The sequence below is a fragment of the Panthera uncia genome, chromosome B4, assembly GCF_023721935.1.
Source record: "Panthera uncia isolate 11264 chromosome B4, Puncia_PCG_1.0, whole genome shotgun sequence".
In the NCBI taxonomy this organism is placed as follows: Eukaryota; Metazoa; Chordata; class Mammalia; order Carnivora; family Felidae; genus Panthera; species Panthera uncia.
In genome coordinates this window covers 62,082,716-62,109,384 of record NC_064809.1, presented here as the reverse complement: position 1 = coordinate 62,109,384, position 26,669 = coordinate 62,082,716, and the positions used below count along the sequence as shown (strand labels likewise).

Sequence of the window (26,669 nt, the reverse complement as noted above, 5' to 3'; positions counted from 1 at the left end):
CTTGGGCCTCAATTAGTTCATCTGCAGAATAAACAGTTGAATTCAGAGGTCACTTCAGACTTGAGGAATCGTTACTGATTCTCTGTTCCTAGATGGAGGAAAGTCTTCTTGAGTTTCGATTGAGCTAAATGTAGAACTTTGCTGTACTTCTTGTACATCAGCACCTAACATAAAGATCAGGGATCAAAAGAGAAAAATAAAAACCCAACTCTTTGCTCTCCTCCTTTTATCTTACCTGGCCATACAGGATCAAAGGACAGTGTGAATTGTCTCCTTGCTGACCTGGGTGGCCGGGCTATAGGAGAGACAGGGAGACACAAGGTGAAACTTCTGTTCTGCTGATTGACTTCCACTCTATGCCCTGTGTCCAGCCACTAATGTAGTCAGCATCAGTTTTATGTGTTGGGCTATACCTTTGGCCTCCCACCCTTCCAGAGTCTATGAGCACAATCTTCCTTTACACTGACAACCTTGTTCTGATTAAGAGAGTGTGAGCAGTAAAAGTAAAATATTGTTTCGGAGTCTACTATAATCAAGTACCTGAGGGATAATCAGAATTGCATGCATGTACTTGGCCTCTTGAATTGTCCATAATTATTTAGAAAATATTTAAAAGTCTTTTTATTCAATATAAAATCAAAATCTATTGCATAAGCAAACTCAAAAAAACTTTCCTCTGATTTCTATTTCCTCTTTTTTTCAACTCAAAAATATCTCCTGAATCAGCTCTTAATTATTGAAGGGGCAATCATTTATAGTTGTCTAAGCACTTGCCTCTACTGCTGTCTCCTGCTATTTGTCTAATAACTTCTGAAACAGTTTGTGGTCTAAGAGGTTGAAGCTAATTTTGGATAAACTGAAAATTTGTGAATTTTTTGTGAATTGGATTGCTCTTTGCCAATTTTATCCCATTTGGGGGTACTAAGCTGCTAAATTTTAGCAATTATTAATTCTAAATTACAGATGGTGTCAGAGCAGTGGAATGGCATAGGAAGTTCAGGCTGGATTCATCCATTGAACATTTTACCCAGTGCCTTCTATTTGTAAGGTACTATGACTCTGTGTACCTTTACTCATTTAGGAATGCCTAAAGGATGTTCTGTGTTACAGAATCATGTCCAGATTATAACAAATTGCTAAGTCCCAGAGAAAATTATCTGTATATATTAAATATGGTATAAAATACTCACCTAGGGAAAAAAATGCTGGAAAAAGATCTTTTTTTTTTAATAACTGGCTGCTTTTTTTCTTTATTTATTTTGAGAGAAAGAGAAAGTGTGAGCGGTAGAAGGGCAGAGAGAGCATCCCAAGCAGGTTCTGCATTGTCAGCACAGAGCCTGACACGGGGCTCAATCTCACAAACTGTGAGATCATGACCTGAGCTGGAATTGAGTCCCATGCTTAACTGAAATTTGTTTTTGAAGAATAAAAATGCTAGAAAAAAAATTTTTAAAGAATAAAAATTCTTAGCCTTGAGAAAGTTAGCATAAAAGGCACTATAAAATCTTAAACGTTCTCATCACAAGAAAAATTGTAATTATTTATGGTGATGGATGTTAACTAGACTTACTGTGGTAATCATTTCATAATCTATATTGATTCATACACCTGAAACAAAATGTTACATGTCAGTTATATCTTAATTTTGAAAAGTCAGTGTAATCTATGACTTTATTTATAATAGTTGGCAAGAGGGCACCTGGGTAACTCCGTCAGTTGAGCATCCAGCCCTTGATTTTGGCTCAGGTCATTATCTCATGGTTTGTGGGACCGAACCCCATGTCAGGCTCTGTGCTGACAGCACGGAGCCTGCTTGGAATTTTCTCTCTGCATCTCTCTCTGCCTCTTTCTCTCTCTCAAAATGAATAAATGAACTTAAAAAAAATAGTTGGCAAGGATATTTTAGAATATAAAATTCCTTTATTTTAAAACCTTTGTATTACTTTTTTCTCTTTCAGGCTAATTTGTGTTTTGTGGATATTGACAACCATTTTATTGAATTGCCTGAAGAGTTTCCACAGTTCCCCAATAAGGTGGATTTTATCCAGGAACTCTCTGAAGTGCTTCTTCAATTTGGTATCCCTCCTGAGGGCAGTCTCCATTGCAGTGAGAGTGCCACAAAACTGAAGAATCTGGTTCTTAAGGACTTGGTTAATGACAAGAAGAATGGCAATGTCTCCACTCATAACATCAGCATGTATGAGTTACTGAAGGGCAATGAAACCATAGCCCGCCTCCAAGCTCTGGCCAAGCGGACTGGTGTGACCGTGGAAAAAATGGACCTCTCTGCCTCTCTGAGTGAAAAAGAAAAGGATTTAAAGCTGCAGTGTGAAGAGGCTGAGCTAAGGGACTACCAGCTCAATGTGCAGCTCCGCGAGGTCTTTGCCAACCGCTTCACACAGATGTTTGCAGATTACGAAGCATTTGTGATTCAGACTGCCCAGGACATGGAGTCCTGGCTTACCAACCGAGAACAGATGCAGAACTTTGACAAAGTAAAAAAAAAAAACATAGTTTCCCTTTTTTTATGACTCTTAGTGGGCTGTCTTACTAATTTGGTTAACTTTTTTAAACACAGATTTTTCCTCTCTCCCTTCCCGTTAAGAACTTATTCTTATATTTTGTCTTTGTCCTATAATGACATCTCAACTTGTCCATGCAAAGATAACACTCTAGTTTCAAAAGACAAAGTTTTACCTCATCTTAGGATCAAAAAGAGAGGAAAAGTGAATAAATTAGGTTTTATGACTATAAGTCTAAGGTTCTATTCCAAAGTTTGTGGGAAAGGAAGACAGAAAATGACACTGGCTTTTGATTGTCCTGCTGAAGTTGAAGCTTCTGTCTAAGGTTTACCATAGAGTTTTCTGGCAGATTTTCTTGGCATATCTACCAATTTTTTTGTTTATTTTTGTTTTCCAGATAAAAGCACTTAGAGGTGTGCGTTAACTCTTTTGAGTCACTAGGGTATAGTTCAGTCCCCTGCTTCAGTTTTGCCAAGGCACGATATTGCTATTAGAATGCATTATGGCTTTTTGCTAAATGGTATCTTTGTGTCTTGAAAGACCTCTCAAAGGAGCTAATGTATTCTAAGAAGCTAATTTATAATTATGGAGTCTCTGACAAATATTAATAAAAAATTTTGTAAAGGTGGGTAGTATCAAAGGTTATTTTCTGATTTCCTCAGACATTTTTTCAGTTGAAGTATATAAACTACACTGAACGGTTAAGTTCTGATACATTTTATGTTTGAGAAAACTTCTTCAATAAATTAAGAAGCCTTCACTTCTCCAAATGTATTCCTGCTCTTAGGTTCCTTTCTTATTAAGCTTAACCATTTTTTCCTCTCCAACTTGGAACTAATCTGTGTACACTCATGATTTATCCTTGGGGCAATTCAAATTCTTATCTAAATTGAGCACTGGTACTTTCTTCCTTCTTAATCTTTATGTAGCTTCAAACTATAAATGGAATTCTTTTTATGTAACGACTAGAGAAATGAAAGTTTCATGCGGATTCCAGAAGGCTTGTAACCATCTCATTTTTCACTAGGAAAATGTACAGGACTATCACACGCTAGTTCTCCAAGCCAAGTCTTTCCTGATTTCAGTGTTGCAGTCTGTGAGGGTCTGAATATCAAAAGCCAGACATTTGGTCCATTTAGAGGGGAAAAAAAAAAACTATTTGCTCTAGAAAAAGTAAAATTGATACTCACCTGTAAAATATCTTTTGAAGAGGTGTACTGATTTTTAGAGACTACCGTGAACCTTTCTCTGGCTATTCAGATTTATGTAAATACATCTGAACTATGGAAGCACTTAAATTGAATAAGTAGGTTTCCATAAGGAACTTTTTTAAAGGCTTCCTAAATTTTAGAATGAAAAATAAACATGCTGGTAAGAAGCCAATGACTATTAAGGAGGAGATTGTCAGAACTTACCCTTCTGTCTTCCGCTTTCTGGCTTCTGCCACACTGCACCTACTCAAAAGAATGGAAAGCAAAACCAACCCAGCAGCTGAAATAGTAATTCACTTCCATATTTCAGCCAGTACCAAACTGTGACTAGAATTCCTGTACACACATGGACCTGACAAAAAGAACACTTTGAATTAGGAACTGGTTACAATTTACTGAACCATTCCGTGCAGCAGAGAGTCTGGTAACAGGAACCTGCAGCTTGTTGCACATGTTTTCTCCAAAGGCTTGAATAGCTTTGGATGGGTTTTCAGGCAATACTTGTTTTAGTTAATGCCCAGACTCTTCAATCAGCACAGGTCTGGAAGGAGTTTGATCTTGAACAGTCTTGAACAGTCTTGATCAGTCTTGAACAGTGTTGGGGCCTAGAAAAACATCCACTTGAAAAACAAAGATTTCACCCATAGGCACAAATTCCATGTTTTTAGAAGGTTATGTCTTATGTATATATCACAGTCGTATCCGTTGATCATGTCAGTGCCTTATGACTCAGAGGTATACTGCATAGACTAGGAATAGAGAGCAGAAAAAAATCATAGCTCATTAGAAAAAGGGTCAAAAATTATTGATAAGTGAGGAGGATGGTTGATGATATGGCAGCATCTGATCCACCATCTTTCACTAATTATGCCCTATTTTCTATATAATGATCATGAGTTTCAGAATGTAAATTAATTTTGAAAGGCTAAAGGACTAAGTCACCTAAATTCATGACTTTAAAAGGAAAAGTAAATTTAAAAATTTTTTAATTTCATGCATCAGTTTTGCATGTTACAAGATCTTTTTTAAATGACCTCAGCAACAAATAATTTTCAGATTTACCGTGTAGTACTAAGATAGTGTCTTTGCACTAATAATTTCTAATTATCTCATTACAGGCTTCCTTTCTGTCTGACCAGCCTGAGCCTTACCTGCCATTTCTTTCACGCTTCATTGAAACACAGATGTTTGCTACCTTTATTGATAATAAAATTATGTCTCAGTGGGAAGAGAAAGATTCTTTGCTACGGGTCTTTGACTCTCGGATTGAGAAGATAAGACTGTATAATGTAAGGGCACCCACCTTGAGGACATCTATCTATCAGAAATGCAGCACTTTAAAAGAAGCAGGTACATTTGTCACACCTTTTAAAATTGACTTAAAATTCATGATTTCTTTTTACACATTGTTGGCCTTATAAGCTGAAAATTAATTTTCAATTTTAGATTTCATGATTAATCCTTATACTCTATCAAGTGTTTTCTATCCTTTTGTTTCCTTCTGTTTCTGTGAATTAGTGTCCATCCTATTCCTATTTGACATTCCTCTCCCCTTAAAAGAGGAAAAACAGTGAAAAGTTGAATATAACCATAAGGTTGCTATGATTTTTGTCTTATTCTCTTTTATTGCCTTAAGTGAAAAAATGTAAATTTCTTTCTTGCTGTTTATGTTGCCTTTTTACTTCTCACCTCTTTTCTCTTCATTAAAAGAAAGATAAGTATTAATTTAAAATAGTGAATCTGAGATGCTGCCTAATTTACATAACTACAACAATTTATTTACTTTCTAGTGGTGCCATTAATTATAATTCATTTATTGAAATTAAAATCTCTGAATTCTTACATTCAAATTAGAGGTTTTTCTAGGGCGCCTGGGTGGCTCGGTTAAACATCTGACTTTGGCTTAGGTCATGAACTCGCGGTTCATGGGTTCAAGCCCTGCATCGGGCTGGGCTCTGTGCTGTCAGCTCAGAGCCTGGAGCCTGCTTCAGATTCTGTGTCTCCCTCTTTCTCTCTGCCCTTCCCCCACTTGTGCTCTGTCTGCCCCTCCCTCCCTCTCTCGCTCACTCTCTCAAAAAATGAATAAACATTAAAAAAAAAAGTAAATTAAAAAAAAAATTAGAGGTTCCCCAACCCTGACACCAGTTTTTTCCCTGAGAGAACCATCAGTCTTGGCCATCAGTAATATAGTCCATTAAATAAATAAACATATTAATAGTATTTTCTGAGTACTTACTATGTTCCAGACATCATATCACATGCATTTTTGGATTTGACCTTAACAATGAGGGAGTTTATTTCAGAAACATTTATTTCTGTTTTATGACTGTCCTCATTTTATAGTTGGGAAAGCTGAGAGGTTAAGTAACTTGCTTATGGTTGCTTGGCTAGTGATTGATAGAGCATGATTTGAACTCAGGGTTGACTGATTCTAGCACCTGAAGCCTTACTACCACATTAGATGTTTATTTAGTAAAGAAACATGAAGTGTACCAGTCCACACAATTTTATACATTTCTACCTTGTTCCTAACACTTCCTTTGCCAAATAAACTGCCTCCTATCACCTGAATGCCCCTTTCTTTAATTTTTTTTCCCCTTCAAGCATAGTTGCTATTTGAGAGCAAGTTTTTTGCTGAAGCAAAAAGAAGCAGGAAAAGAGTTTCTTTGTTCTGCCTCCATGTTTGCCTTTCTCACTTTATTTAAATAGATCAAAGTCACAGGAGTGGTGATGCTATAGTTGTAGCATATTTAAGGAAAGAAGTATGTGAATGATGTCTTTAGTCTTAAGAGGTCTCTTTGAGAATTCATGATTATGCTGAAACATCATTCTGTTTTATTCCCACTTAGGAGGGTAGATCCTTGGAGCCCCTTCAGGAAATGGCAGTTACCTCCATATTTCTGGAAATTGAGGGAGTGGAATGAATGAAACTGTCTGTGCCTATTCAGAGAATAGTATGACTTTCAGTGCTTTAATAGCCATGTGAATAATATAATGCCTTGTTGAGAAAATTTCATTCCAACCTTCATGACAGAATTTTTTTAATGGAGCTAAGCATTGATTCCTTTATTTGTGTGCTTCCAGAAAATCTTTTCAATTAAAATAGATTTTCTGTCAGCCCCTCAAAGAGGTTGACATTCCCACTATCATCACAGAAATTATATTATATAATACTCTTGAAAATACACCATTATAGGTTTAACATATGAAAATGTGATTAGACTAAAGCACTAGACTCCCAGGAACCTAATTTATCAAAAGACTTTTTTTTTAAGTGAAAGAAGGCAGCTGGCTGTGACTGTGTCTATATCCCCCATAAATGGTGCAGTTATTTCTTTCATCATGTAAAATTATCCTCATCCCACCCCAAACAAAAGTATAGAGGTTGGCATTTGTTGTTTATTATTGACTTTTATTGGGTATTTTTTTGTCCTTTGTTGTTTTGATTTTATTTTTTGTTTTGCCTCTAACTAAAAAGAATTTTGATTTGCAGGTGAAGTCTTTAGGCAGAGGCTATCTGCTGTTGATATTGTGGCACCAGAACCGCATGATTTCTGTGCAGAAAGACAAGTTGATAGTAATACAGAGTTTTTCTTTTTTCTTACCAATCACAGAAAATGAGTATTGGCACAAAACCTTGAAAATCTAACAGGCCCGTGACCTCTCAAAGCAGGCATTTAATAATTTCTAAATGTTCAGTATTCACTGGTGGTATAATTACTGAAAAGTAACATTGCGTTACACTCCCAAGGCAATCTTAAATATAAACCCTAGAGTAACTCATTATGAATCATGATTTTTGTTTTCAAAAAGCTTCCTGACTAAAGGAGAATAACTCAGTATCAGATGGATTTCTCTGTCATTTTAAATCCAGCGGAAAAACTGAAGCTACCTTTTTTTTCCCCTTTCATGAGAACAGAAGCATTCATTGGCAGAGATGGAATTTTGTAGTATTTCATGGAACATAAAATTGGCAGGGACTTCAGAGAATTCCATGCCATGAATCTAAGCTTTATTTTGCCTAAACCATCTGTTAATTAAGTGTTTTATAAATATTAGGAGCACTGAGAGTATAGATAGGGTTGTGAAGAGCCAGGGGGCATCACTGAAAACTTAAATATCATTTCATATTAAAACATTGCATTCTTTTGCCTAACATAAAACATATGGACTGTGTTTTAAGAGAAGTTAGAAGTTACACATTAAAAATAAAATGAAATTCAAGAAGTTTTGGATAAATTATTCTGAATTCTAAAGGAAAAATAGGGAAGTTTGAGATAGATATCTAATATTGTGAAGTTTTAGTCCTAGAGGATAATAGTGACTTCTGCAAAGTATCCCTCACTGCTGTCATCAGACACAAGCAACTGACTTAGGTGAAACATTAACCACACACAAGATGGTATTAAGCATGTTCTTTTGAGAAGTGTGGAATATGCCATGGACAGATCCACTTTCCACTCAAAAGGAAAGTTTTTTTCAAAAAACTTTCTACTCAAAAGGAAAGTTTTTAAGACTATGTATGGGGAATAACCAGCAGTACTCAATCTGCTGGTATTGAACCGGGCAAAATAAATTGGTTCCATGAAATACTTATAAAAATACCTTTTTACTTCTCTTAAATCCCAAGATTAGCAGTTCCCACGGTATGATCTGTTTGTCACACAACCACAATTACTGCTTGTTCTCCCCTTTTGGTAATCTAAAGGATTAAAGACCTAGTCTCGCTTCACAAATATATTTTCTCTTGAAAATTCAGTTCATAAAAACATTTAAGATCAGATTTTTTTTTTTACCAGAGAGATCATTTGCTATTTCTTGGGTCTTTGAGATAATCTCCTAGCTTTAAGCAATTTTAAATAGAAATGTTGAGTAATTCCTATCTTTTAACTTTGGCCTATTTTATTCTTCAGAAGGCCAGTTTCTTATCCTCTGGACATTTTCTAAATGCCTGCTTATTTTATTCTCTGCATTACCCCTCCTGATCTAATAAACACTCCTAAATGACTCCTACTAATGAGAATGTGAGTGTTGCTAAAAGTGAAGTCATAAACTTTACATAGTTTCTTGTTTTTACAAATGGAGAACTATGAGTATTTAATGGATCTGTGTACAAAGAAATAAAAGTAAAAAAGGCTACTGTGCTTGCTTTTCCTTCCTTGTCTTTCATTTGAAGGACAATATTTTATTTGCCATCATTTTCTTAAATTTGTACTTAGAACATATTTTCATTAAGAAAATATTTTCTTAAATATTGAAATATTTAATATTGAAGTATTAAAATATTGAGTATTCCACTTAGGGGAGACTTGTTTTAGTACTAAATTATAGATTTTTCAACCCTGCTGCTCTGCAATTGACAAAGGCAGAAAATACCATGAAAATTAGTCATCTAGTGTTTACTTAAAATTAACCTTTTTATATTTACACTGATTTCTAAAGAACTTTTATAAAAATCTGTTTTAGAGTGTCAGAAAGATGGAGTTCCTTGTTGGTGCATGAGTGGAGGAAGCATTGTTTTAAGGTTTAGCCAATGAAATGTCTCTAATTTGTTATAAATTTAATTTATAGCCCAATCAATTGAGCAGCGACTAATGAAAATGGATCACACTGCAATCCACCCACATCTGCTTGATATGAAAATTGGTCAAGGCAAATATGAGCAAGGGTTCTTTCCAAAGCTACAGTCTGATGTCTTGGCAACAGGACCAACTAATAACAAGTAAGCACGTTCTTCACTTGAATAGTCGGTTGAAGGGATAATGAAGGGTAGGTACAATGCTGTGCAACTTTAATGGGGTATTGTAACCATTAACTATCTTATTGATCTGATTACGTTTCCAAAGACCAAAACAACCCATTTGAAATATGGATTGGGGCACCTGGGTGGCCCATTCGGTTAAGCATCCACCTCTTGATTTTGGTTCAGGTCGTGATCTCATGCTTTGTGGGTTCAAGCCCTGTGTCAGGCTCTGTGCTGGCAGTATGGAGCCTCCTTGGGATTCCCTGCCCCTCTCCCCTGCTTGCACACACACAACTCTCTTACTATCAAAATACATACATACATACAAACATACATATTTTTAAAAATATATGGATTGACATTCTATGAGTATTTGACTTTTAATTCCATCATGTAAAAAATCTAAAGACTAGACATATTTTTCATTTTTTAAGTAGTATGTGCTTGGGAATAGTTTCCCTTTATTTTTTTTTTTTAATTTTTTTTAATGTTTGTTTACTTTTGAGAGAGAGAGAGAGAGAGAGACAGGGCGTGAGTGGGGGAGGGACAGACAGAGAGGGAGACAGAATCGGAAGCAAGCTCCAGGCTCTGAACTGTCAGCACAGAGTCCAACACGGGGCTCGAACCCACAAGCCGTGAGATCATAACCTGAGTCAAAGTCAGACGTTTAACCAACTGAGCTAACCGGGTGCCCCATGGGAGTAGTTTCCCTTTAAATGACCAAATGTAATGCCATCTAATGGAATTAGAAAAATGATACTTTCACTATCTGTATTAGTTTCCTAGGACTGCTATAACAAAATACTACAAACTTGGTGGCTTTTAAAACAACAGAAATTTATTCTTTCATAGTTCTGGAAGCTAGAAGTCCAAAATCAAGGTATTGGCAAGGTCCTTCTCCCTCCCAAGACCTCTAAGAAAGGAGCCGCCTTTGCTTCTTCCAGTGCTGAGGCCAACACTGGCTTCAGGCATTCCTTAACTTGTAACAGTATTAACTCCAGTCTCTGTCTCTGTCTCTGTTGGTCAGGAAAAAGGAAAATATAGTAAATTATCTTTATAATATGTGATGGTAACACTTGGCTTAATTTAATAAACACTATTCTAAGCTAGGTACTGTGGTATTTGGAATTTGTTGAGGTGCATGTATATGCGGTAATATTTGTGTATCCTTGTGTTTGTACTGCTGATACTCTATTTTTAATAACCTGAAAGGAAATCCTTTCTAATTTAAGTAAGGATGAAATCCTTACTAATTTCCTAGCTGAAGGTGTTCCTTTATTTTTTTTATTTTTAACTTTTTTAATGTTTATTTATTTTTGAGAGAGAGAGTGGGGGTGGGGGGGGTGGCAGAGACAGAGGGAGAAACAGAATCTGAAGCAGGGTCCAGGCTCTGAGCTGTCAGCACAGAGCCCGACATGGCGCTCAAACCCACGAACTGAAAGATCATGACCTAGCCGAAGTTGGAAACTTAACAGACTAAGCCACTCAGGTCCCCCTGAAGGTGTTCCTTTAAATATGTTTCTAAAATGTGTCAGAATTATTAATTCATTTAGTTCCAAATGTGAGAGAGCTGTATAGTGAGAGCAGACATATTAAAGGGAAAAAATGCTGTGCATGGATTACACAGTTGCAGTACTGTTTGCATTGTTGTTTCTTTTCCTTTCAGAGTCTAGTATTCATCATTCATAAATATATACCCCTTTACAGCTCTTAGTCAGAAAACTTAGAAATTTTCATCACCATATTTTTTCTGCTTTCAAATATACCTTTCCTGCCAGTGGAGCCTTCTCCGTGCCAACACAGGGTTGGTTATGGAGTTGATCTGCTGATAACTAATATTAAGCTGATTCTACACTGGCTTCTCTGCTGACAGCATTGAGTACATTAACTCATTTTTACAAGCATATCCCTATATATAAACCTACATTGTTTTACCTATTTAATGAGTGAGTTTCAGAGAGAGGCAACAACTTACTCCATGATCACACACCTAAGAAGTGGTGAAACTAGAATTCAGACCTAGGTCTGCTAATTCAGGGCCCAGGCCCTTAACTGTTACACCACATACACATAGTGTCTGGCTCAGCTACGCCAAAACAAGGGTGACACATGCCTTGTCTTACTTTTGGAGTTGGAAACTGTGCTTTGGTAGCCCCCAAGAAATTTTGAGTGACCTAAAATATTGAACATAAAGGTGCACTATGAGGAAAAAAGGTAAGTACCAAAAATTTTGTAACATACATAGTTTTGCAAATCGTCTGAAAGAAACATCTTACTTTTAAGCCATCTTTCAAGAACCTTCATATTATTTACTTATTTAGTTTGGGCCATTTAGTCAAAAGGCATAATTCTACTTCTTTTTTATTCCCTTCACTGAATTCTCTGCTTGCCTCTTCTGAAAATTCAGGTGGCTCACTGCCACTTACATTTTGTGTACCCAGTGTAACAAGATCTTCCACAATGAAAGAGCCCTCAGATACCTCACTTCTACCTTAAAATGGACTCTATTAGGAGGGGTGGCCCCAAAAAAGATAAGATAATACTCTGAGGAGCAAGGTACATGTTAAGCGCCATCTTTCCTAGGGAAGAACTACATGAAGCAGTGGTTGAGATCAAATGGCCTAACCCTGAAGACAGTGGCATTATGATGTGTTGGTAGAAGTCTGAGATTGGGTTACTGGCAAAGTTAGGATTAGAACTCAGTTCTCCTTACTCCAGGGACCGAGTTCGGAATTCTCATTCATAAAGCCTGGAGGTCTGGAAAGTCTTCAGTCCAGTATCCTTTTACATATTTGGAAAAGGAGTGCTGTACAGTGAAGTAAAAGAATTATGTCGGTGGAGTATGCGACTTTTGATCTTGGGATTGTGAGTTCATGCCCCACTTTAGGTATAGAGATTACTTAAAAATAAAATCTTAAAAAAATAAGAATTTTAAAAACTTTGATTAAACTCTTTTATTTAAATAGATTGTCTAAACTTCAATGAAGTCAGTAGTGGAAGATGATTCATGAGGAAGGTGGAAAAGTTATGTATTCACAATGAAATCTTACCCTCCTATAGAAAATGCAAGTCTTTATACTAAGATCTTGGAAAGGAAGATTGTGGAGATAATTTAATGTGCTGCTTACAAGACAGAAATAAATAGCTAATGACTGAAAATGTTACCTTACTTAGGTAATTTGCAGGGGTTTGCCCTCCATTAAAGAAGTGTTTCTGCTCTTTTAACCCTTTTTTTAAGTTTATTTATATATTTTGAGGGCATGGGGGCAGAGAGAGGGGGGTGAAGAGAGAATCCCAAGCAGGCTCTGCACAGAGCCCAGTGCGAGGCTTGAACTCACAAACTGTTAAGATCATGATCTGAGCCAAAGTCAGGAGTCAGATGCTTAACCGACAAAGTCACCCAGGTGCCCCTATTCCTGCTTTTTTAAACACTGAACTTAAAAGTGTGCTAAGACATATTGACCAGTATGGGGGTTCAAACCTTCCAGATGATTGTACTAGATATAATATTCTATTTTTCAGAAATGAATGAGAATTTTCCATCAGAACAGACTAGTCATCAGCTTACTTATTTTTTCCTACGCTTGTAAAATATCCTAATTGTATGAATTACTTTTATATTAGTGGACTATTAATTTAAATCGTTTTCATTTCATTTAAATAGTATTTCCTTTTAATAGCATTAGGTTGTTCATTCATTTATTTATCAAATATTTACGGAACCCCTACTGTATGTGAGACAGTGTCCTGTTCACTGGGAATTTAGCAGTGAACAAAACAACAGAAGTCCCTGCTTTCAAGGAGGAGGAGACAAAGGAACTTAATATGTAAAATAAATAACCTATCAGGTAGTGATAAGATTTGTGAAGAAAAATAAAGCAGAAAAGGGAAGTGTAGGGAGTGTTAAATAGGGAAGATTTCAACTTTAAAATCTTACTGCAGTATTTTCTTGCTTTTAATCTTGTATATAATCCCAAGGTTGAGCCCTAAGCATTACATTTTCAGGTATATTGTAGTCTGAAAGAGAAAAGGTCTAAGAACTCATGGCAGGATAAAGAGATTTATAACCATGCCTCTGCAAATGGCTGACCAACTATTAGAATTTCATAGGCTGCTTATGAAACAAAAGCAAATAAGCAATCATTAGTATTTCAGCAAATGTGATCATCTTTGGCAACAATATGCTTAGTAAATGAGACTTAATAATGAAAAGAACAAAATAATTCCTTGACAAGACCAGGAATGGGTATAGTTCATCATAATTTTCTCAAGCAGATGATCATTTCCTTGTTTTGAAAATAAAATAGAAACAAAATTAAAAATTTTTGTCCCACAGGAGTGTATAGTGAGATGCTACTTACATCATGTAAATTAATATTTACCCTTTTCTTTACCTAAAGCCTTTTCCACTTTTGCCTGCCAAGGAAACTGTTCTGCCATTTGTATTCTCCTTTTCTTTATTTATTATATAAATTCATTGGCTTGTTTTTATAGTCTATTTTTACTATTTATTTGACCCACTCTGTCCAGTAACCCTAATTTTTTAAATTCCTGAACAAATTTTACTATGTTTTACTGACCTTTTTTGCTACAGGGCTATTTCCAAAGCCCCCAGCCCTTTATACATTTTGTTACTTATACTTCCCCTTTGTTTATTATATAAATTTATCATCTGGTGTTTATATTCTGCTTCAGAGTTGTGAAAGAAAAACAATATTCATGGTACCTGTTGAAGATTTGAGACACACTTTATTCAAGGGGGGCCATGTAGGGACCATTGCACTGAGGGCTTGCAGTGGGAGAGAGGGAGATTGAACTTTATTCCAAATACAATATGTGGTAAGTAGGAATTTATAGTCAAGTAGCAGAGTGGAAAAAAAACTTACTAAGAGGAAACATCAAAAGTAAGGTGAGGGGTGGATTTTGACTAAACCAACCTGACAGGATTCTTGCTGAAGGCAGGCCTGGGTGATCAGACATCACCTGGGGGGTTATGGATGATGTAGAAACTGATCAGACATTGAGAATGATCAAATACTGAGGATGGGGCTCTCCTGCTAAACTGACTTAGCAACGTTCTTGTCAAAACTGGATTTTATAAGGAAGTGCACAGAGTGACCTAGGAGAAGGTTCAGAAGCCTAACTAAGGTTTGATCAAGTGAAGAATCTTTCTTTGTCAGTGCCTTAATATTCTTTTTTTCTGGATCTTCCTTCTCAGTCACCCCAGTTTTCTTTGTATCCTTTTTACAGTCTTACTTTAATACTTCGTTATTGGGACATTTCCAAGGTCTCTACTTCAACGATTTATCACTAGGACTTGGTATTTTTTGTCCCAATATAAACCTATTTTTTAATTTTTTTATTTATTTTTTTTTATTTTAAAGCCTATTTTTTTAAACTATTTTAAGAGGGACTACCTTTCTTGATGTCATTTTTATCATAATTATTCAGTGTTCCTCTAAATAGCAGACTGAAATGAGATGATTCAGAAGCTTGAAACCAAAGGCATGCATAAATTATTTTAAAAGCAACAAAAGAAGCTGCATTCTTATTTTAAGCTTTTTGTAAATTGCATACTGATGAACTGTCAGTAATACAATATGACTTTTCCTGAGTGGCAAAAGTATGAATTCATTTTTTAAAATTTACATAGCTCTGTGCTATCAAGAATATACACAAGAGTAGATATTCTTAGAAAAGTGTGATGAATACATAGTCATGGGGATAACTCAAGATTTGAGAAATTTTTAAAAATGGTTTGATTTAAAATAATATACGCTCACTAGAAAATTTAGAATACTTGAAAGTGATAGGGTAAATTTTAAAACACCCATAATGCCATCACCATGAGATGTCAACATTTCTTGTCATGCTCTTTCATTGCATAGATCATGGTGTGCATGTCCATGTTTACTTTTTCACAAAATTAGGAGATTATTTATACAATGTTTTATCTTGTTTTCCCCATTCATTATTGTACCATGAACATTCTCTTATCTTAATATTCCTAGCAACTTTTTTAATGATTACATATTTCATTATATAGCACCCCCTACTGTTGAACAGTTAGGTTGTTTTGAGCACATTTACTTGATCCTGATTAACTCTTGGTTGTAAGATCTGTTATTAACTCAAAAGCTTTTTGGAAAATTTATACATTAAACATGTATATGGAATAGAAGACACATTAATTTTAGGAACATTTAAAGGCCAAACTATGAGTCTTGGATTAAGGAAACAATTTGTTATTACATACATGTTGTGAGGAATGTCTGTAAGCCTAAATGTTAGACTGGATTTCTGATTATGTATTTAGAGTGTATTTATAGAAAGTCCAGGTGATGTACAGACTGCCAAAAAAACAGTGACAGACATACCAGCTCTTCGAGAGTTTCTAGTAGAGAGGATTTTATAGGAATAGAGATAAGTGATTGTAACACAATGTGATAGGTAATAAAATTGGGGAGTATAAGAAGGGCAAACAGTTTAGAATTGAAAGAATTAAAGAACATTTTCTGTGTAACATTGAAGCTATCTGAAAGAATAGAAATTGGGAGGAAACTTCAGGGACAAAGGCTCAAAGGTGACAGAACTGACCCCATTGGAAACACTGACTTAGTTGAAAATAACTGGAGTTAGAAGATGGTACTAAGTGTAGCAGAGAGATTGGGTGAGCTAAGAATTGAATGATAGCCATTGGATATGACAGTTAAGGATATAAATGGCTTCAAGAGCATTGTCGGGGGAAGCTTATTTGAGATAAACCGGGGGCGCCTGGGTGGCGCAGTCGGTTAAGCGTCCGACTTCAGCCAGGTCACGATCTCGCGGTCCGTGAGTTCGAGCCCCGCGTCAGGCTCTGGGCTGATGGCTCAGAGCCTGAAGCCTGTTTCCGATTCTGTGTCTCTCTCTCTCTCTCCCCTCCCCCGTTCATGCTCTGTCTCTCTCTGTCCCAAAAATAAATAAACGTTGAGATAAACCGAACATCCATAGGTAACTAAGTAGAAGCCTTATATGTAATCTTTTAAGAATTTTTACAGGAAAGAGTGAAGCAAGAAACTTACACATAACTGTAGAGGGTCAAGAGAGAGACCAGCATGCTTGTAAGCTGAAGGGAAATTATTCAGTTGAGAAAGAAAAATTGGAGATTCAGAAAAAGATGACTAGGGTCACCTGGGTGGCTCAGTTGCTTAAGCGTCCAACTTCAGCTCAGGTTATGATCTCATGGTTCGTGAGTTCAAGCCCCACATCGGGCCCCACACTGACCTGACCATGCAGAGCCTGCTTGGGATTCTCTCTCTCTCTCCCTCTTCCTCTCCCCTCCCCCATTTGTACACTCTCCCTCTCAAAATGAATAAACTTAAAAAAATAAAAGAAAGAGATAGTTAATGCGGCAGGTTGAAGAAAGCAAGAGAGAATTAGTCAAGGAGTTTCTTACAGGTGGCAGTAATAGTTTTGAGCTATGGCCAGTATATTTTATACTTTGGGATTAGAAGAAAGATGAAATGTCTGTGTATACATCGTTTAAGCCAAAGGCAGGCAATTGAGGGGAGGCCCTTGAGGATAAAGCGAAAGGTTTGGAACAGTTTTTGAGGGGAATGGGAGAGAGGTGATAAAGGGCATGACAAATCAACCACTAATCTACTATAGATATGAGAAGTTACACGATAGTATTCATCCAGGGTTTGGGGCTCTGTTGGACAGTAAAGTGGAAAGGAGAGGATCATTATGAGGTGATAGTATGTATTTTTTTAACCTCAGTTTTTAAAAAGTACTGATTGTAGTGATGGTTACATGTCTCTGAATATAATAAAAACCACTGGAATTGTATGCTTTAAATGGGTGTATTGTGTGGTATTTAATTACATTACAATAAAGACATTACATATTTAAAGAATTGGTTGAAAAATAAGTATTGTTAGTCTTTTAAACAGTACATTTTTTCTATTTTAGAGATAAGTGATCGCTTTCTTGTTGTTTGTTTTAACCTGCACCTTCTTGGGTATGGCTATTTTTCCAGTCGCTGGGTGAGTCGGAGCGCCACGGCGCAGCGCAGGAAAGACCGCCTTCGCCAACATTCCGAGCACATTGGATTGGACAACGACCTGAGGGAGGTATGTGGGCCGCCTTCCCAGGACGCCTCCATACAAGAGCCATGAACTAGCCTTACTCAGCTCAGCAGTTGTCATGGTGCAAGTTCTTCCGATTTCTTTACAGAATGGTTTTGTTTTATTTTAAAATAGTAATCCTTTTGTACTGACTTTAAAAGAACACCTTTTTGTAATTTTAATACACCTAAAATACGGCCCTAAAACAAGTCTCCCTGTGTACCACATCAAGTAAAGGCTAAGTTTAGGATACATTTTTGGTCAGTATGTCTCCTGTGGGGGGAAAAAGTATACAAGAAACATATTTTAAGTTTCAAGCATAATTTAAACCTAGAATAAAGATGCATTTCCTTGTGCTTTATCCTTGAATTGTGGACACCATTTTTTAAAGTGTTTAGAAATTATTTTTGAATTAAGATTTTTATGCTTTATTTGTACTACTTAAAAATACAAGCATAGTTATACATTTGAATAATTATAAGTAAGTTTTGGTTATTGTAATCAAAGAAAAATGCAATCGGAAGATCTGTTAACTATTTTCTAAACTCAGATGTGAAAAATAAAGCAGAAAACATCATTCCAAATATCTATTGCTTTTTTGTTGAAATGTTCATACATTTATGGTTTTAAACATTTTCTTTAAAATTGAAGCATAATCTGTCTAGTGCTTTTCTTTGTGCTATCATATTTTCTTCTTTCCCCTCCCTTTTGCTGTGACTTTATATCATATGCATGCACATTTTGCTGGTCTTTTTCTCCCCGTCCTTTTTTTTTTTTTTTTTTTTTTTTTGGCTTTTCTGTCATTGGCACTTCTCCATCCTCTTAGCCTTCCGGGGAACTTTTGGTCTGTCAGAACTCCATGGCATTCTGGGAGTGGGATCAGGGTCTACCTCCTCCTGCACGACTTCCTAAAAAATCCTTCTCTGAGTGCTGCCTGGTATGTTCTTTGCCTGAAAGTGCTTTGCAGATGTTCCTGAATCTTGTCTTTGGTGTCCTTGAATTATCCACATGTGTGTGTGCATATAGCTGTAGAGCCTCACATCACCTTGTGACGTGAATTGTCAGCCCCTCCATTTTGCTCTCCACTTCCCGTTATGTTTGATACCTTTTCTTGGTGGTGTGCGCTAATGCAAGTAATTCTGAACTCTTGGCAGGTAAAACTAATTATTCAGATTCCTTATTAGTGGTATTTTGACAGGTAAGGGGGGAGTTGTGGAGGGACCAGACGTAGCCCTTGTGTTCTTTCAAAGGAGAAATATATTAAATGTTCAAACTCCCTTTAAGTATTTTGCAGAAATTCAGAAATAATTCATTTTTGAGCAGTTTTTCTTTTCTGGCTGGGTTTTACTCCACAGTATTTTAATGAACTTCCTGATCTGTTTTTTGAGGGTTTTTGTTGTTGTTGTTTTGGTTTGGTTTTTTATTGTTTTACTTTGAAACGTGTTTCCTCTCTTCCTGGTCTGTATTTTATGTGGTAAGAAAAGCAGATCATCAGTATAGAATTTTAGTTCTAAGAGGAACCCTTGAGGTCACCTTGTCCAACATTACATGAAGTCCAAGAGACTTGCCCAGAGTTAAATGGACACACAAGGCAGAGCTGGGCCTATAGCCCAGGACTGCTGATAGCCAAACTGGTCCTCTTCCCAGTAACCCTGTTTACCAGGTTGCACTCAACAGCTCCTCACCTGAGGACAAGAGGAACTTAGGACTCCTGGTTTGTTATTTTTGGCTTTGACAGAAATGAAGAAGAGCATAGTAGAAATCTCAGAAGAAATCTGGGGTCACTTCCTTTTAGTAGTAAAATTAACTTCTTATAAAGACATTCCTTGTGAAAGATTTCTCTTTCTTCTCCACTTTTCACCTTAAAGTACACCTTTTCCTCCAACTGCCCCAAAGAAAATTACATTTTTATCATCACTTGTTTACTATAAAGGCAAGTGCTCTATTTCTTGCAATGTACATAGGCAGCCTCACTTCTTGTGAGGAAGGGCCTCCTGCCACCCCCTGTATCCTCTGTGTGCATGTCCGAGGAATGTTGCTCATTCCATGGCTTCACCAGAGATGTTCAGGAGAAGACTGGGCCCTATGGCATTCGCTGTTGGCTGATAATCATATTGCCCCATATGTGCTGTGTACTTGGTAAATATGACCAGTCAAAGGATAACCCCATTCTAGCTTGTTTTCATTTATAAAATAGAATGTACACTTTAACAGGGCTTTATTCTTAATCCAGTTATTTACTTAATAACATAATTGTTCGTATATTTTTGAAAAAACAGAAATGCCAAGACCTGTTTCTAGTCTCTAGCCTGACAGTGTTCCTCACTCCTTCTAGCCAGTGTTTCTTCCTAAGCTAAGACTGAATCTTCACTCTTCTGGAGGACTGAGTCACAGTAGTTCTCTGCATTTGCACAAGTCCTAAAGGTGGAAGAACAGACACAGGGAAGAAACAACCCCTTTAACATTTGCCAGTTAACATTTGTTTTTACCAGCCTTTTATCTCTGATTTGTAATAATCCAGATAATATCTATACCACCTGAAATGTTAGGAAATGCAGGTGTTATAATTCTCATATAGGATCTCTGCCTTGTATCTCAGGTGGGTTTTGCTGAAGCTTTTCATTTCCTGCGTTTTGAAAACTAACCTTCAGGATGTTTTGGTAGACCTTATTACCCTTAACTTCCCTGGTGGTGATAGTTGTCTCTCATTTTCAATTTTCCCTCTTTCTTTGACCTTCTAAAAAAGATTTGAAGCCAAAAATATAGACACAAATATAATGGAAACTAAGTATTTGTAGCGTTCATTTTTTAAAAATCTTTCCTTAAAATGATTGCGCTAGAAAGGAAACATTTTCTGTTTATGCAGTAGCAGGTACACTGATCAGCCAAATCCCTAATCAGTGGGATTTTTTAGAAATTTGTACAAGATTTAGCAGATTATTTGTCTTCCAAAGGGAAATATTTTAAATGTACAAACTCCCTTTTATTTAAAGAATGCAAAGGATTTTACACATCTTCCCTTACAATATCAAATTCTTCCCTTAAGATAGTAAAGATAGATTTCACATATGTGCCTGTGGGAGGATGTGCTGGCTTACAATCTCTCTCTCCCCTCAACAAACTGCTAGTTTTACTATATCACTTAGAGTAGTTATTCTCTAAAAATGGTCCTAAGACACTTGGACTTTGCGGAGATTCTGCCCCATGGTCCTGATGCAAACGTAAAGTATGTAGATGAGCTTTTGCAGGTGGCACAGAAAGAAGAGGGACAACCAGCGTCCTGTGGTAATCACCCATAGTGATTTTTTTCCTCCTGGACATTCACTAACTAAAGCTCAAGAGCAGTGGACTGGATTTCTGTGGTACTCTCTGAGCCATCACTTTCTCTGAAAGTAATATGTTTCCACTTTCTCTTGATTGTGGAACAAGGCACGGAAGGGGGGAATGTAGCAAACAAGTTCAGAGTGAGTTCATGGTCTTTCTTGTGAGGTATGGGGGCATGTATTATGCCCATTTTACAAGTAAGCAAATATGCCTGAGGTTATAAAATTAGTTGCAACCAGGTTTTAGAGCTCCTGATTTCACTGTTGTGACTTGATTAAAAGCAAAGGGTTGGGTTGGAGAGCACTGCCCAAGAGGGTAGGAGTGTGTTCAGTCTCGATCTGTGGGGAGAGGAGGAAACCAGTGATCTGAGAATCACTGGTTTCTTGTAGAACCTTGGATTAGTAATCCAGAAACCCCAATTTTTTTCATCCCCATCATGCTCCTGACTAATCACAACCTCGGATATTCCCAGTAAAAAGATTAAACTAGATGAGATTAGATTCCATCGTATTTTGAATGTGTTTTAACCTGATGGGGTTTCTGTCACCCTCATTTTCACAGGGGTTAACATTTGGAAAGTGAGGAGAATACGAATGCCCTCTGCCTTTAGGTGGCGCTAAAACTTGAATTGCTATTGCATGAATACACTTATGGCCTTCTTTGCATCTTGTTGTTTCTGCACTTATTTGTGTAATGTTAAGAAAGGAGAGTATCTGATGTTTACGTATTTAAAAATACTCTTTAATTTTTAGAAATATATGCAAGAGGCGCGAAGTTTAGGAAAAAACCTGAGGCAACCCAAATTGTCAGACCTTTCTCCTGCAGTGATTGCACAGACCAACTGCAAATTTGTAGAAGGCTTATTAAAAGAATGTAGAATGAAGGTACGTATTACTCACTGATGGAAGACGGTGTGCTATCATGTTAATTCCATTTGTGAGGCTAAGATGAACTGAATCAGCTCCCATCTGAGCCTGCAGCTTTCTTCGAAGAAAACTTTTCCTGGGGTATAAACCTCACGTACTCTTTACTGAGGTCATGAATTTTCACGGGTTCTCTGTTGCCCATAGAATCAGTGACATGGGAGCCCTGCACAATTTCTCTCACCTCTTCAGTCATTGCTGTCTTTTTCTCCAACATGAACAGGATAGTAAGCCAGTCAGAAGTTGTGTCAGAAATGTGGTCATCTTATGCGAAAGGCAACACGGTTTTTGTGTAGAACCTTGTTCATGCCCATCATGTATGTATACCCATGAGGAAGAAGACCTTAGCTATAGGTTAGGTTTGTATATATTAACACACTAGTCTCTTCTCAGATAGCTGTGTTCATCAAAGGCGATAATACAAACTGACAAAATTCAGGACATCATTTTAGCCAGTAATTCCATTCTTTTATTTGACAGTCACTTCTGGAGTACCTTCTGTGTATTCAGTATATACACTGGTTTCAGTATCAGCATACAGTGTTGAATCAGAGAGATGGTCTCGACCTTAAAGAACTAGATTCTCTCTCACTTTACATTTGATAAGTGCAGCTAAGACTGCTGTAAGTTGCTTACTTGAAACTAATTTCTATTTCCTTTTTATTTTCTGGTGCATACTCATGAGCAGAGACAAGATAAAAGAGGAAAAGAGGAAGGAAAAAGAGACCTGGTTCACTCACAAATTAGGGAGTTCTGAAAAAATTTAGAGCTGTTTGTGTTGTCGTTTTTGCCTAAGTGTAGTCAAAGCTAACTGCAGGTACCTTCAGTCTGCCAACGTGCAGGGGCAGTGGAGGCTTAGTTGCAGTGGCAGGATGGGTTTCACATTCTTCCCATTTCCTGGGTCTGGTGTGATTCCCCAAAGTTATTCAAGCTAGTATTCTGAAAACTGTCCATCGTAAATGTTTACTTGAGGATACTTTCATATAATATCATATTCTCCCACTAGTGACCCCGTATTTGTCTGACAAAATAATAAAACTATATGTGATATTACTGCAGTTATTTGACCACAGAAATTAAGATACTTTTCCTAAAGTGATGAAAAATCTACAATTATAAGTATAATGAAGGGATGGGGGACTGGCTCAGTAGGTGGAGTGTGCCACTCTCGATCTCGGGGCTGTGGATTCAAGCCCCACGTGGGGTGTAGAGCCTATTAAAAAAAAATAATCTTAAAAAAAAGGTGTAATGAAAGGAACCCAGGTGTCTGATCTAGTAGTTGACTTGTTGGCTTTTTTACTTCACTACTGGGATAACACTTGTGACCACATGTGATGTTCTCAGACAAAACGCATGTTGGTGGAGAAGATGGGACATGAAGCAGTGGAACTGGGCCATGGAGAAGCAAACATAACCGGCTTGGAGGAGAACACCTTGATCGCCAGTCTCTGTGACCTGCTGGAAAGGATATGGAGCCACGGCCTGCAGATTAAGCAGGTAATAGTCTCAGGAGGTCCTGGTGATGTGGCTCGTTAGGAACCCTGTCAAGAAATGTCACAAAGAGAAAAAGATAAACATTAAAGGGTATGTTTCTTTGTCACGGGATAACGGGAAATGCACCATAGGCTTTTTAATTCCAGAAAAAGAAAATAAAACCCATGATTAAGAGGTGGTTTGGGGCTCTTTTCCTGGTAAACAGAAAAGGATAAAACAGCACATTTACTGCAGAGGCCATATCCCCTGTTGAGTGTCTGCTTTCGTCACTGTCCAGGAAAAAAAATCTGTTAGCCAGAATTAACCTTCTTTACCATTTTAAGGTACCTAGTTATTCAGGGTGCAAAAAATCAAATGGTTTCTTTGTTTTTGTCCCTCTTATCTCCTGTTCTGATTGTTTTCTGTTGTGAGCATGTTCTTTCTTCCTCCCCTTTTCTTTCTCCTCTGGCTTTTTTCTTCCATAGTTGGCATTCCATACACACAAACATATTTTGCATATGGATATACATAAATACACTCTGTGCTGCTAGAGCCTTTTAATTCTGTGGTTACTAGTGTGGCCAGTGTAGACAGTCCTAAACATACAATTAAATAACAATTGAGCTGAAGTTCAGAAGTCTATGCGTACTTCTGGCGTCTCTTTAGCTGCCCTTCCCCAGGCTATTGCTAATCTTCTCAGTGAGACAAAGGATGCCCCTCCTTTCACAAGGAGTGAGTTGCTCAGAATATTACACAGCTGAGAATGGATGAGCTTGAATCTCCAAACATCAAAATGGCCATTTCAACGTGAATGGTTTTGATAAGAAATTATTTTTTGATTAATTAGTTCTTATAAGATGAAAAATTTTTTGTGCCTTGTAATTTCAGGGGAAGTCAGCTTTGTGGTCACATTTAATTCAGTTTCAGGACAGAGAAGAGAAACAAGAGCATCTTGCAGAATCACCAGGTGAGAGTTCATTGGTTTGTTTCTGCGGAACTGGTGGCATTGGACCATGGGAAGAATCAGTAGGATACGGCTTTGTCTATACCTCCTCTCTCTCTCTCTCTCAGGCTGAAACTTACCCATCTTGCCAGTAGTGGGGTAAGGCAGAAGGAGCAATAGTCACTTGACCTTTCTGATCTTCATCCACAAGACAGGGAAAATAATGTTACGCTATATAAGACTATAATGTTGATTAAATGAGATAACATGTGAAAACCCCTAATGAATTGTAAAGGATCATACAAGTATACCTTACTCTCACCAGTGTTAGGCTGTAGTGTATCCTGGGTTTTTTTCCTTAAAGTTTTATACACCCATCATTAATAATCTTTCAGAGAAAAAACATGTATATGTATATATGCCTCAAAAGTCTTCAGGAGTCATATTTCTTCTTCAGTTTACAGCAAGACATCACTTGTTAGAAGTGTTGTTATACTTTAGCTAGTTAGAGTTATATAGGGTTCATAGATATGTATTTTTCTTTACGTAAAATAACCATCTATTTCACAAAAAGTAGAAGTAATGGTGGAAATCTAGTAGAGTTAAAATGTTTTATATTAAATCAGCTATTTGGGAACCTTTTCTAAAATTATAGATTACCCAGGATGCCTGGGTGGCTCAGTCAGTTAAGCATCTGACTTCAGTTCAGGTCATGATCTTGCAGTTCACGGGTTCAAGCCCTGTGTGGGGCTCTCTGCTATTAGCACAGAGCCTGCTTCAGATCTCTGTCCCCCTGTCCCTTTGCCTCTCCCCTGCTCATGCTCTTTCTCTCTCTCTCTCTCTCTCTCTCTCTCTCTCTCAAAAATAAGCATAAAAATTTTTAAATAAAAAATAAAGTTACAGATTATTTTGCACATTCAGAAATGTTAAAAAAAAAAAATAGATTTGAAAAAATAAGCCAACCAGCAGCTTAAGAAGGCATTGCAAATATAATTGAAGCATACCCTTCCATTCCCTTCATTGCAGTACTACCCTAAATGTGTTTATTGTTGGAAACCTAGGGGGTTTTTTGTTTTGTTTTGTTTTTTTAATGTTATTTATTTTGAGAGAGAGAGGGAGAGAGAGCGCGTGCGTACGCACACAACGAGGGAAGGACAGAGAGAAAGGGAGACACAGAACCCAAAGCAGGTTCCAGACTTTGAGCTGTCAGCACAGAGCCCAGTGTGGGGCTCGAACTCATTAACCGTGAGACCATGATCTGAGCCGAAGTTGGATGCTTAACTGACTGAGCCACCCAGGCACCCCAGAAACCTAGTTTTTAAATGTGTTTAATCAGACAGCTAGGAATATAAATTGATACTATATGTTATCCTGGAGCTCCACTAAATAGAATGCCTACGTTCTGATGTCCCAAGATGTAACTGTATTTGTAAAAATTGAGATCAAGTTTAAAAGCGTTCTCTAGTGTCCATCTCCTTTGCCCTTTTCTCTCTTGAAAAAGTAAAAATGCAGGGCGGTTGGGTGGCTTAAGTCAGTTGAGCGTCCAACTTCAGCTCTGGTCACGATCTCACAGTTAGTGGGTTCAAGCCCTGTGTTGGGCACCGTGCTGACAGCTCAGAGCCTGGGGCCTGCTTCTGATTCTGTGTCTCCCTCTCTCTCTGCCCCTCCCCCTCTCATACTCTGTCTCTGTCTCTCAAAAATAAATACTAAAAAAAATAAAAAGGGGGCACCTGGGTGGCTCAGTGAGTTAAGAGTCCGACTTCAGCTCAGGTCACGATCTTGCAGTTTGCGAGTTTGAGCCCCGCATCGGGCTCTGTGCTAACAGCTCGGAGCCTGCAGCCTGCTTCGAATTGTCTCCCTTTCTCTATGCCCTTCCCCCGCTTGTGCTCTGTCTGTCTCTCAAAAATGAATAAATGTAAAAAAAAATTTTTTTTTAATTAAAACAAAAATAATAAAAAGTAAAAATGCATGTATGCCCTGAAACGATCTCTAACATTTACCTGTGTTCCTAGAAAATTTAACTGTTCGGACCATAAAACCATAACCAAGGTAGCTTACCCTATTTAGAAAAAATAAATTCCTACGAAGAAATAAACCCTTTATAGGATGAAATGTTGGAGAACTGAGCAGAGAGATGGAAGCATTTGACTCTTTTGCCAGATGAGGCATGTGAGAATGTCCAGCTGTTAAAGCGAGCAGCTGCCTGGCAACACCAGCAGCTTCATGGCTTTGGCTGCTCAAATGATGGGTGGTTGAGGTGGAGACCAGAGACTCAGCTGTTTGCAGTGGCCTTTTGTTAGTCAGTAGTGGAGCCAGCAAAACTCTCAAGTCAAGGCTAAAAAGTATCAAACGTGTTCCAAGCCTCATGTAGTCACTATTTTTGCTGCACTGTCAAGTGTTGATAAAGGGCTAGTCATAAGAGAAT

At 37.4% G+C, this 26,669-nt stretch overlaps 1 protein-coding gene across 3 annotated transcripts in view; it reads left to right on the top strand.

The window, feature by feature from the left end:
* The window catches only part of DENND5B (DENN domain containing 5B), a 182,607-nt gene that overhangs the window by 110,094 nt on the left and 45,844 nt on the right, over nucleotides 1-26,669 (top strand). For all 3 annotated transcript variants that reach the window (XR_007456619.1, XM_049625243.1, XM_049625244.1), the window contains 7 exons: nucleotides 1,959-2,495; nucleotides 4,852-5,083; nucleotides 9,305-9,455; nucleotides 17,494-17,587; nucleotides 21,658-21,789; nucleotides 23,173-23,325; nucleotides 24,190-24,268. Coding sequence is in view for 2 of the 3 variants with exons in the window: in XM_049625243.1 (XP_049481200.1) it covers nucleotides 1,959-2,495; nucleotides 4,852-5,083; nucleotides 9,305-9,455; nucleotides 17,494-17,587; nucleotides 21,658-21,789; nucleotides 23,173-23,325; nucleotides 24,190-24,268 (1,378 nt within the window). In the remaining variant the exon portion in view is untranslated. The remainder of the gene's footprint in view (nucleotides 1-1,958; nucleotides 2,496-4,851; nucleotides 5,084-9,304; nucleotides 9,456-17,493; nucleotides 17,588-21,657; nucleotides 21,790-23,172; nucleotides 23,326-24,189; nucleotides 24,269-26,669) is intronic.